Here is a 13,499-nt window from a genome sequence, read left to right as displayed (position 1 = left end):
GATCGGGTCGACAATAGCAGCAAAAACCAATGATTTGAGTTTAATTTTAAAATTCAAACATAAAAAAAACTAAGCCTTTAGCTAGTGAATGAAAACATATTTGCATCAAAAAAGAAAAATACGGCAGTCAATTTACCGAATATATACTTACCATAGAACGGCCACTGTATTGACAGACTTCGCGTATTTCCAAGAAAACAAAATATTACGAAAAGATTCACTACAATCATAATTTAACTCTTTCTACTCAGAAAATTAAGGTAAATAAACGTGTATGTATAAAATTGCGTAGGTCAGTCTATTTTGTTTATATTTATTACACCAAATCCGATACCCAGACCACAGTACAAATAAGAACTATCTCTCTCAGTGTAATTGATAATTAGAGTTATCGTTCTTAATGCGATAAAAAAGATAAATCCGTGGACAACGGTCAGATATCTGACCTGACTTAAATACATGTATAGTTAATCTGTGGAAGACCCGAAATAGTGGTCAAGGACGTGATCTTTGGTTATTTTTGTTTTTAAACAAAGTACTCTACAAAATCTGCAAATTTATTTAATCTTTGAAAGGATATAATGAAATCGGCAATTGTCGTAGCAATCACGCTGTAGCGAACTGTAGCATACCTCGAGCAAGTACAGCTATTGGATGTTATAATCTTCCCACTTACACCATGTACCATCTCCATTCCCCATAGAAAAATCCCCATCACCCATTGTATAAGGGTTCAATATTTCTTACTAAATATTTTAATCATCAAATGGAATTTTATATTTCTAAATTCTTCAACATTCAAACTATAATTTTAAATTTCATTCAATACATTTTTTATATCGGTTATACTTTACAAACTAATTTTACCATCTTTCCCATTCAAAATCCCTATCCCGGGCCCATTCCCCACTCCCTATATGCCATAAAATGGGAATGCTTCACCAATACAAGTACTGTACCTGGCAAATCTGATTTTATCCAGACAAGTAAACGATTGTTTACAGTTTATGTAAAATCTAAATTAAATCTTCAAGTAAGAATTAGGCAGATCTATGATGATGCACCTAAGAATTGTGCCATTTTTTTTATTGCTTAAACAAATTTATCTGTGACTTTTGTATCATTTGATTACATGTCAATGAAAAGAACGGACAGATCGTATAACAAACGTTGATGCATGAACGAAATATCTTTGCAAACTTTGTATTGCTGAAAAACACCACAAATACAAAGGAAACAGTCTTGAACAGGAAACATTGATACAATAATTGGATGAATCGAGAAAACAATTTACTTGTTATATAGAATATAAAAATGGCGGGAAAACGTTTGTAGTGCATTTGGACCGATTTTGCGAATGACTTAATCTTTTTTAATCGTCAGTGACCTACGTATACATTATAAAGTCTATGAGCTGAATATATTTCAGCAAGAAAATATTTGCAATTTGAAGTGTAATATTTATAACGTTTACCCTTAGGCATTCAATTTATGGACCTGTTATATACATGTATTGCACTTTAAATAATATGAAAGGAGCTGATCAAGTAAACGTTATAACCTGGCCACAGGATCACAGAACTTACAAAATTACTTAAGTATGAGAATATTCTTCAAGCTGCATTAGCTGCTAAATTTGTTCAGTTTTGATTCTACTGAATTTTGCTGATTCAATGAAATAAGTTTTTAGTAATGCAATAAATGTCGATAATACCTACAGAATATTGCGAAAACAACATTTTTTTTAATCAGAGAAGATCGATAGCTCTGCATGATCTAATTATTTTTCGCCATTACTTCCGAAGATTGGCGACAAGACATACACCTGGGTTAAAATACTTTAACCTAGGTAAAAAAATAACAATAGCGGATACACAGGTAAGCACGTGCCTTGTTTTCATTTCATTTCATCTATTTTTTGATTAGTTTTCAAATAAGTAATGACCAAATCACAATACATAAATTTCAAAAGGATCTTTGCGTTATATTCAAACTTTTTTTACGGCTTAATTCCGTCGGTCTTCCTTGCCGTTGAATGACCCCTTTCGCTTTGCAATCAGATTTGTTATTAAAGAAGCGACCTTTAAAGCACATGCGCTGTTTAAGGTTGCCAGAAGTCACATGCATACGAATTTATCTAGGTCGATTTTTTTGTCTTGCAAGACAACATATATATATATATATATATATATATATATATATATATATATATATATATATATATATATATATATATATATATATATATATATATATATATATATATATATATATATATACATATATATACACACACACACACACCTATTTCATGTATTTAATGCATTTTATTTGTGGATATCAAATGAAATTATACAGGACCAGTACAATTTAGTAGAATTAATTCAAAGTTAAAGTATATTTCAACAGAAACAAAAAAATACGAAAATGACAGCTTATGCAGGTTTAACTAATTGCGACGCCATCAATCCCAAAGATTTGATTGGAGTTACCATTGCATGTTGAAGTTAAAACTATTCTCATACTTAAGAATTTTTTAACGTTAGTGGAGCCAGGGCTAGACATAAGCTACCGAGCAAAGTTGTTATGACCTGTTTACCCTTCTTTAATGGCATCTACGTCTATTCTTAAAAAAAACCCTACATATTGCGAAATACACACAGTGAGCTCGTAAAAATGACCAAGAAATAAAAGTGCACTTGGTCACAAGTGTCAATGCTTACTTGATCAAAACACTGGTACGTTTCTGAAGAAATAATTTCCTTATGATTTTTTTTTTATTTAGGAAGTCTTTTAACACCTAGTCTATATAAAAATGCCGTTTCTATTTACATAGATGGATAATCAGGCGCTTAGCTGAGGCCAAATTGAAGTGTAGGCAAAAGTACGGCAGGGGGTCTTGGGGCCAGCAGGTCCAGGGGGTGGGGCTTTCGCATTTTTTGTAGTTACATGTATGTTTCGCACACTTGATATAGGAAGGAATCTGAGAAAAATCTAGTAAAATCATGCATGCATTGTTCAGTTTAACAGTACTTGTCGTAACTGGCGTCACAGTGACAGAAAGTGGCAGAAAAAAAGTAAAGCGAGAACATCTAGAAAAAGAGAAAATGTTTTCCTAGTCATCAAACAAATACTATTAAAACTAGAGAAATACCTATACTCGACGTCACATACAGCACATTTTCGATATAAAGCTCAATTTTTTAAACTGTCGGGACTTGCCGCTAGAGTTGTCTCTCTTTCATTTAATCTGAAGATTGTTCGCATATATGCATGACGTGATAGTTCCAACGAATCGTTAATTGGCTGAAATCGTGCGTAACAAATCCTTACGGGAAAATCCCACTAGTCGCAACTTCGGCCGAGTCCGTACCCTCCTCATACCTCGTCTGTATTACGTCAGCTGCCACTGGAACTACTGTCGGAAATCTTCTATGTAGAGGTATTTAATGTTCATTTAAAGATGGATGCGCCCATAATATGGATTTGAAATTGGAAAATGTGTGCTTATAAATATAAACATGTCGTTTTCTAAGATAATCAACTTAACTTTTTTAATTCTAATTTTACAGATATGTACGTCTTATTGATAGCGCGTATCGTTCACCCTAAGGATAGGTCAAGCGAGCCATATTTCTAATGGTCATAGGTGACACGGTCAACTTCCGGCGAATAAATGTAGCGCGTAGACACATATCAAATCCCGTATCACATCCGAGGGATTGAAGTAGAGTAGCGGAGTCACCCGAGGTTTGCCGATTGGGGAAAATCCTGTACTAATATCCGCCATGGTTTCTACGGGACGATTTGTTTACAAACGAAGTTCGTAAGTTCCCGTCGAACTCCGGTGACAATCGTCTGCTTGATCAACTTCTCGGTGTTGTACGATGTTCGCGTAGAATAAATCCGAAATATCCGAATTAGCGCCGAAATGCATTCTGGATTCTTCGGTTTTTGGACAAACCACTTAAACGTAAACAACATCTTCTAGCAACCCGAGCACCATATACATGGCCGACTTTTGACGATGTAAATATTGGGACCGAGAATTAAAATCTCACCGGAATTTAACGATTCATTGTTTAGGGAAAAGCCGTTTGGCTAAACGAATGAGCAAGTCATTTAAGACAATTTAAACGACGGTAGGTGTCAATTTTAACAATATCTTATTAAATGTGATGCTGAGTATAGACAACAGGGAAAGCAGTGGGAAGCCAACTACAGGTAAACATGATAAGGATTATATCCCTAAAACAATTTAAACGATATCTAGTGCAATGTGTAAAGCCACAATCCCATAATATTTGTCGTGTTTGTTTCGATGATAGCCGGTATTATTACTACTTCAAGTCAGATTAAAAATGACTTATCAGAGCTATTCGGCCATTTCCGCTTGTACATCGAAAGGGTGGAAAATAACTTTCGGTACAAAACGGAAAATGCCCATTTCGGAATGGAGATCATCCGAGAGCAAAATAACGTGAGATTTCGCAGGCTGCTCTGTAACTATCTTCGGAACTTCATCGAAAAATGTAAAAGAAATGTATATTTATTATACAAAGTTGAAATAAACCATTTGATACGATTTTTCTGACTTTAATTTGTGCGATAAAATCCCCAGATCAGCAAGACTAAGATAGGTGCGAGTAGTTTATGTAACGATAAAGTATGTATAAATAGAAAGTCGATTAATAAAGGATGATGAAAGAGTATTATGGAAAAAATTGATAGTTGAGAAAATTGACTCTATTGGTAAATGAAGAAAATTATTTTATATGAAAAAATGAATACAGCAATACATTCTAGAAGTTATCTTCTATCTATACTTATGCAATGAATGTAACTTAATGGATGTTGAAAAAAAAATTTAGAATGTCGGGAAAATAAAAAATTAGACCTTTAATTTTAATCTAATAAATAAAAAACCGTAGAAATTAATAGGATAATGTCAATTCCAGATATAATTAGTTGTAAATTGAACTTATCAACGTCACCACACGCAAATAGACCAGGTTCCTTCGATTTGCACTGACGGCTGCCGACTATTAAATATTTACACTAGTATATGAAAAAAATATGGACGTTTTGCTTTGTTAATTTTCATGTTTGTCACAAAAACTTGATTTTGGACTTTAATTTACTTGAGGTGAATTGATAATAATGCAATCACCCTTTTTTTACAATAATATTTATAATTTCTGCATATGAACTTTTTATTAACTAGGGCTATATATTATGCTCAACATATTTTTTTCTTTGTTGATTCGTGAAATCTTTGTTAAAGATATCGGAAAACTAGGTTGCATAAAAGCAGTAACATTCGAACAGTCAGCTCGTCCATTAAACTATATAATTGCATTGTTTATGAGTCCTGAGTCGGCGCTTTGGGAAAATCGCAAAAACTAGAAACCATTGGTAAGCTGTAAATTTAAGTACATGGAGAAAATTAAACAACATCCAAAACCATTGTTTTATTATCAAAAGATAAACGAGAGCATTATGGTAGCGGAAGTGTGCTTTCAATCTACATTTATGATTTCAAATGTAGAATTGCAACTTATTTTGCAAATGAGTTCTCACATTATATATTGCAAATATATCACTAAAATGTGTAGATCTTCCTAATACTCGACTTGAAATTACTATAGTGTTGATCGTCCAAATAAACTAGTCTACGAGGATCAGTTTCCTCTTTATTCCAAGAGTACTAAGATATACATACAAAGTATAACTATTAGATTTACGTACTAAGCACATAATTGAAAGAAATACTTGTCTAGGGCATTTAGCTTATTCTATTACCTTCTGTACAAAACGCAAAGGAATTTTGTACTCTCTGTAAATTAATGTAAATATCCCTTTTTATGCATGTAAACTAATAAACATTGTAATATTGGAATGATAATCTAATTTTGTAATAGTTAATTGTAGATATAGAGGACATTATCAAAATAAACTGATCGCACAAAGGGCAATAATGGCATTCCCTCAATAATAATACCCCCAGCCGCAGTCGAGGGCACTATCTATGTTGAAGGCACGTTGATCAAGACCACGTGACTATGTTTTAGGTCTCAGTATTGCATTCAAATTCCCGAAGACTTCTATGGCGAAGTGCATATTTTAAGGATTAAAAAAAAATATATGTAAATTGATTCAATGAAACTTTCACTTATGTAGCATTTCTAAGGACATGTGAAAAAATAATTTCCCGCAAAAAGGTAGGGTGAGTCCACGAAGATCGGACAGAAAGTAGTCTTGAACTATAAATAGCCATTTTCTCTACTTTCATTTTCGTTTTGCACTCATCAAACCAACCTTTTCAGTGGAACATTTTTATGTTATGATGATAGATTTTCTTTAAAAAAAAGTTTTATAGTGTTATGTTTACTCTGTTTCATAAATCATTGTCATATCTTTTGACAAAACATTAGTTTGTAGAAAGGCAAAAGGAAAACGCACTATATTTTTATACCCTCCTTGTTTTGATATGCAATGCAATACTGGTACCTATTAACTACTACATTGTTAGAGGAGCTCATTCTTCTCTGATGTGAAGTAACACTTATTTCTGGTGTGTGTTAATGTCCTGTAACAACTTATTTTAGCATGTCAGTGCTTTTTCACCGATTACTGTTTAATTGAATCAGATTCAAACTCTCGTATTGTCAACGGATTTGTCAGCAAGTACCATACCAAGCATCAATGACACTTTATAAGACTGATATTTGATGTCTTGTCTTTATATTCAAGGAACAAGTCTAAGTATTGGTTTCCAAGCAAGCTTGAGTAAGGCCATTACGCTGGGTTCTCGTCAAACTGTGGTTTTCGATCATGTTATTACCAACAGTGGGAATAGCTACAATGTTCACACAGGACATTTTCGAGCTCCGGTGGATGGCATGTACTATTTTGTATGCTCTTTTCTTAATTCACGGAGAGGGATTGCATCATGATGCCCAGCTCTATGCAAAAATAGTGACCTGATGTCAATAGGCTACACACCCGCGGGACACTAGTTAACGGGAACCATGAGCGCAGTATTGAACTTAAAGGAAGGAGATATTGTCAGGATTTTGCATCCGGGAGGTCGTTCTGCCGAAACTATTCAAGGCAGCCGCAATAGCTTTTTCGCTGGTTATTTCATAAATAAAATGTAGAAAAAAACGTGTATACATTCAAAGACATAGTAGGGAATTATATATTTTCTTACTAATTGCCAAAATAATTAGGTCAGAATAAGGATGGGTTATATATTTTACTTTGTTTGTCCGTTTTCTAGTATTTGACTGTCTGTTTCCCCTAAAAAGTAATAAAACAAGCAACAACAAAATAGAAACAACAAAAAAAAAAACGTAGTTTTAAAAAATGAGATCATTTTTCACGACCCAGGAAACAAAACGTAAAACATTAGATAAACATCTTACCCACCAGGTACGCGGGGTACATGGTCCAGTTTTAAGTAGAGTCCAGGTTGCTCATTTATTTTTGTTCTTATTTGCGAGTTTTTTTTTAATTTCAATTTCTTGGTTGTTTGTGTCTATTTTTTCGGTCTAGTCGTTACCAGTTGATTGTGTTCTTTTTTTCTATTATCGTTGGAATCCTGGTTCCATCGATTCCCCTTTCTCTGACCATATTCATTAAAAACATCCTCACAAGTCAACACTCGTAGTGCTGAGACGAAGCAATTAAAAAAACATACAAACAAACAAAAACCGGACAAAATCCATACCTTAATATTATTTCGAAAGGAACTGTACTACAGTTGTAACACTTGACCAGCCTCAGTAACGTAACACGACCAACTGTACAGCCTCAGTAATGTAACACTTGACCTGCTGTACACCCTCAGTAATGTTACACCTGACCTACTGTGCAGCCTCAGTAGTAACAAAAATGTCACTTTATACAATTGCTACGAAAGTAAGATTTAAACATATATAGAGAGCTCGATGATTTAATATCACGTGGTCCCAACGTAAACGACAAACAACAATCAGAATATAGATTAGTATTTGTGCTAGTTCCAATAATATTTTGAGACTGGCGAGCATTTTAGGATTGGTTTCGCCATATAATATTAGGAAGTAAATTATTTAAAGTTTTAACGTTCAAATTTGGTATATATATATGGAAGCAGTCCGATGTTTAAAATATTTCTTTTAGCAAACTTTTGTTATCCATTATGGCAAGAAAAAATGTACTCCGGAAAATACTTATCGCAACAGTTGTCTCAAATGTCCTTCTATTTAGTGCGCTAGTGGGGCTTCTTATATACAACCAAAAGTATAGAGAGACAAAAACACAGATGGCAAAAACGAAGTATCTCAGCGAGTTATTGGACGATGCAGGCGTTTGTGTCACATGCAATTATCTTGGTTCTAATATAACTGCTCAGAACACTTTGTTTAGCAGTATCAGTATGGTAAATAAAGACAAAATATGCTGCATTAACGAACCAGACTTTTTACCGAAGTTAATAAGACAGGTAAGAAAGCTCACAGACACGTGAGGAATTTGAATTATGTGTTTTGTTTTGTTTTTTGTTTTTGGTTTATATGTTTTAGTTTTGTTGTTTGCTTGTTTACATGTTGTAAAAGACGCATGTTTATGCACGTAAGTTATTAGTTAAATATTAGTATGAATAAGTCCTACTTTGATATTATAAATCCCTTTTTATTTTTTTGTATTTTATTATTCTTTTGATATTCTATTAAGTATCGGTTTTGTTGAATTTTCAGGACTCGGCGAATACATTTGTAGTAACTTGAGAGTACAACTACATTTCTAAATTAAGAGAGGACCCAATTATTGATTTTCTTTTAATTCTTACTTACGGTTCATATTTCTTGTTTTTTTTATGTTATTTTTAATATTTGTTCCATTATCACTGAACCCATATTTTAACTTCACTTTTATATCTCAGTTGACTCTGTTAATATTTATATTAAATGCATACAGGTATATTAAGACGGTTTTAGTAATAAAAGCTTAATAAATAAAAACAAGATTGTACCACATTACACTACTTGAAGGTTGCCCTTGTTACAGTAAAAGTTTTTATCATATTTTTACGTCGCATGTTTATTTTTCAGTTATAAATGTTAACACCTTCACGTGACTTGATCATGTAAGGGTCTGATTTATATAAATATTTATTTTATATTACATATCATATTTCTTTCAGATGATATTGCCGGAAAAGCAACGAAAATTGGGTATTTTAAACAGAAAATTTTATATTACTGGTTCAAATTAGAATGTACTTACATATATACAAAAATATCAGTCATATGGATATTGCAATTTTCGAATTGCTATACACGTGTTTAAATACCTGAATACAGAAGCGATAGCATTAAGACAATTCAAATACATCAAAATCCAAAAAGACATCGCCTAATCGTAAACACAGGAAACAAAGACGATCTAGATACGTAATGTAGTAAACAGAAAAAAAATATATTACTCATACAAACTGAAGATAAAGAAGACAAGACGTCACACAAATAAAGCTAAAGAACTACCAATATGTACGCCACAAAATGATACCCGACCCTAAAGTTTCTAACTACAAATAATGCCATATAAATTATAAATTTCATTATGCTATTTTTATTTTAGTCTTTAAACTTTAAAGTTGTCTAATGTTTTAAGATTTCAAACGAAAAGGAATTTAATTTATGATTAGGATGAAAAAACAACTATTTATGGGACAAGGAAGTTTTTCCTTCAGTGCGTTTTCTTCATAACATACCGTAATTTCTTATTAAAGGTCTGATATTATACAACTTCCTGTTTCAATCTTTTTTCCTGGTGTTAATGATAATTCGTTAATTGAAATAACATTTTAATATTCAATATACTTCTTTAAACCACGTTTAATGAACGTCCATTGTTTTGTTTTATTTCTTTGCTGGAAACAACTTCGATCTGTAATAAGTATAAATACACTTCTGCAATAAAGATCACTCTACAACTTTCATTTCAGAACTAACTCCTTCAGGTGGCATCAATAAACACTTAAGATGGTGGCGTAGCCGCGCTAATTCAATTCATATGAACTTGGACTTCGAAAATCGTGAAAGTGAGACATCCTTTTCAAACACGCCAATTATCCTTTAATAAAGCAAGTGTTGATTTTATATCAAAGTAATTGATTTCATTGCATGATACTTCACGTTTATTTCACTTCCCACGAGTACACAATTTGGACACGTGACTCAAACTAAACTTTAAATGATTTATTTTATGATTATTCTAATTTAGTTTGAAACATTATCGTATTGTTACTTTTAATACATTGCACATGACTGTATATATTTAGAAAAAAGTTTTCCATACTTACTATACAATTAAAAAGCTTAGTTAAGAACAATTGATGTCTGTACTTATATTTGCAGTCTAATTTAATAAAATATTGTCTTTTTGTTTTCAGACAATAAACTTGCATGGACAGACAATGATACTTTAGGGGTAGCTTTCAGTAATGGTCTGATACTTAACAGAGGGACGAATAGTATCATCATTCCAGGATCTAGCAGAGCTAGATACTTTGTTTACGTGGCAATAGCTTACGACTTTAAAGATATTGACATTGTCCCAGTGTTTTACCATAACGTTACAAAAAGTCATCCTCTTCTACCTTTAACCGTTGAAACATTACTTATGTCGAAGTATGGTGGATCATCACAATCAGATCGACAGTATACCAGCTTCTTGTGCGGAACGTTTGAAATACAGGGTGATTTCAACATAAAAACAGAAGTTTCGAATATTGAGTATGTATCAAGATCGAAATATGCGAGCTTTTTTGGAATGTTCCAGCTTTAACGACATATAGTCACATTAAATTTAAAGCAATCCATGTTTGTTCCAATTAAATATGAAATTCTAAACTAGCAACTGTAGAAGAGTGGTAGAGACCCCAAGTCAGCATGGTCGAAATCGGGGTTCTAAACCGGGTTTAATGTTTGTAGTTTAATAACCGCATGAAAATGTTAATTATCGAAAGAATATGGTCACCGAAGGAAAATTAGGGCACCTATAAATACAACACTTCAAGTCAATCATTTTAGTGTCTAGATCGTCTTTTTTTTTAAATCTGGAAGTTGTGTCAGGGTTAAATATATTTCTGAAATGTTCATTTACATATGCTTTAAAATGTAACTGTATCCAATGCCAAATAAGGAGGAAATAATGTACTATTTGTTTTTTCTTTAGTTCTTGTGACAATAAAATAATAACACCGTAAAAGTAAAAGCCTTTTTTATATATATTCTCCTTACTGTACGAATCAGGCAGTAGGTTAAACATGGTATGAAATAATCTCAACTTTAACTGTGTTATTTGGCTAATTGCATTTTTTTGTATCAAAATCAAGAATTCAGACTTTTTTTGTCAGAAAATAACAATTCTGTCAGAGACCGCAACACTCGTATTTGAAATTTCCAGATATATTTTGTGACGCAGAGATCAAATATTGGTGATTGCAAATAGAAAATATTCCCTATAGTGAAGGTATATTGTACATTTGATTTTATATAGGTCAGATTTTCACATTTATGGACCAAAAACAAATGCATAACGTTGTTTAGTATATCAAACCAATACGTGGGTACCCACGTTTGAAAAGAAAACAAAACAAAACAAAAAGAATTTCAATGCTATTTTAATTCAGACCGATCATAAAGATTTAATAACACCAATATTGTCATTCACATAATTATTGTAATAATTCATCTAATGAAAATTTATTTATCATATTTTAGATTCGGATTCATTATACATGCTATATATCTGTTACTGTCATCGAAAACGCCCGTCGGACTAATATGAAATGGTCTGATATATTTATATAAAAAGTAATGAAAAAACTATAATATTTCATGCTAATTTAGATTTGAGCAATGTAGTAAATACTATAATAGTTATATTGATTTATCGTTTCTGCTATTAAACCTTGTATCTCAAATAATGTCTAACCAATCAATAATTTTGGCTTATAGATTATTAGATTTAGTGGCTTTAGGTGCACAATGCTTGAAACCCTTGTTCAGCATATCGAAATTTACAATATATATATATGATTGGTATTTTTGTATTTAATAACCACTTGCTGGTGGACCATATGTTCCCCGAGGGTATTCACAATCCCTGAAGTCAGACTTGTCTGACCCCGAATTATATCAGATTATATCTATCATATTTATCAAAATTTACAGTATCACAATATTTCAAAATGCCTAAAACACTGACACTTTATTTCTTGTATTGCACATGGTAGAACCTATAATTGACGGATTTGACTTCCTATTTAGATTTTAATTTTGTGTTTAGAATACTTCTTGTATGCAATTATCTTCCTATCTATTTGCTTTTATTTGTATGGGGCTCATACGATGTTACTTTTAAACATATGTACAGCATGTAAAAATTTGCTATATAAATGATAGATATTGTTGTATTTAATAACCACCGGTTAGATGCCATTGCTGGAGGACCAAAGGTGTCCGGTAATATTTACAAACCCAGAAGTCAGACTTGTCTGACCCCAAATTGTATCATATTAGATTTATCAAAATTTGCAGTATTACAAAATGCCGAGGCTTCATTAGGGACACTGCACATAGTAACACCTCTTGTTGATGGATATGGCTTTTACTTCCAAATCATTTTTTGGTTTTGAGTACTTCTTGTATACAATACTTTTTGGATTAAGATCTTCTTATTTACTCAATACTAATCCTATTTATGAGAGGTTACTCCTTGAAACATGTGTACAGCATATCGAAATTTGCAATATACATGTTTGGTATTTTTTTATTTAAAAGTAACCGATAAAAGTATACACAAAACATAACAAAACACACCCAGAAAAAGTTTAATTGAATTTGTTTAGTCATTCAAGAGTTCATTCAGGTACACATGTAAATGTGCCACACATGAGAATCATATGGTTTGCATCATATGATTATCATATAAATCGAGCACCGCATGATAATTATATGTTTCGGTATACATGTGATTATCGCATGATTACCATATGATAATCATATGTTTTTCGCAAACATGATTTTCATATGTATTTAAGCCAAAATTACCACATGAGAATCATACCATAATCATATGACTATCATGTGTTCAACATCATATGATTGTCATATGATTACGATATGATTATCATATGAATCGAGGACCATATGGTTATCATATGTGGCACATTTGGCTGTGTATTTTAAAGGTGTTCTTGGTGGTATTGGTTCCTTTTATATGTATCATTTAATCTTTTTGTATGTTGCTCTATTTGTCGTGTGTTGTCCTTTTGGAGTTCCCGGTGTTGTTTTGACCCAGAAGACTTCCCCGTGTTTGTACAAGGGAGGTTTAGGTTTTTCTTCTTATGTGTTGTGCATAACTTCTCGCTCAATCAAAGGCCTTTTCATCCCCTATAGTATTCATAAAAAAATTGATTGCTGGAAGTCTAAGAACGAAATAAAAAG

The 13,499-nt window shown here is 32.4% G+C and overlaps 1 protein-coding gene across 1 annotated transcript; it reads left to right on the top strand.

The window, feature by feature from the left end:
• Positions 1–8,005: 8,005 nt before the first annotated feature.
• On the top strand, positions 8,006–12,464 carry LOC148626654 (uncharacterized). The gene is made up of 4 exons (XM_088570816.1): positions 8,006–8,488; positions 9,188–9,218; positions 9,992–10,087; positions 10,439–12,464. Exons 1-4 carry the CDS (start codon positions 8,186–8,188, stop codon positions 10,831–10,833), a joined length of 825 nt encoding a protein of 274 aa, XP_088426942.1. The 5' UTR covers positions 8,006–8,185; the 3' UTR covers positions 10,834–12,464.
• The last annotated feature ends 1,035 nt before the right edge of the window (positions 12,465–13,499 follow it).

Source organism: Perna viridis, chromosome 2 (genome assembly GCF_037379345.1).
Source record: "Perna viridis isolate PV_CMFRI_1.1 ecotype Kerala chromosome 2, ASM3737934v1, whole genome shotgun sequence".
Lineage (NCBI taxonomy): Eukaryota > Metazoa > Mollusca > Bivalvia > Mytilida > Mytilidae > Perna > Perna viridis.
This window is presented reverse-complemented; position numbering and strand designations above follow the sequence as displayed.

Excerpts from the sequence above, each read along its gene's own strand:
- LOC148626654 (XM_088570816.1), top strand. The coding sequence starts at position 8,186 with ATGGCAAGAAAAAATGTACTCCGGAAAATACTTATCGCAACAGTTGTC. Across the intron at positions 8,489-9,187 it reads TACCGAAGTTAATAAGACAG|ATGATATTGCCGGAAAAGCA; the intron begins GTAAGAAAGCTC and ends TATTTCTTTCAG. Across the intron at positions 10,088-10,438 it reads GGACTTCGAAAATCGTGAAA|ACAATAAACTTGCATGGACA; the intron begins GTGAGACATCCT and ends TTTTGTTTTCAG.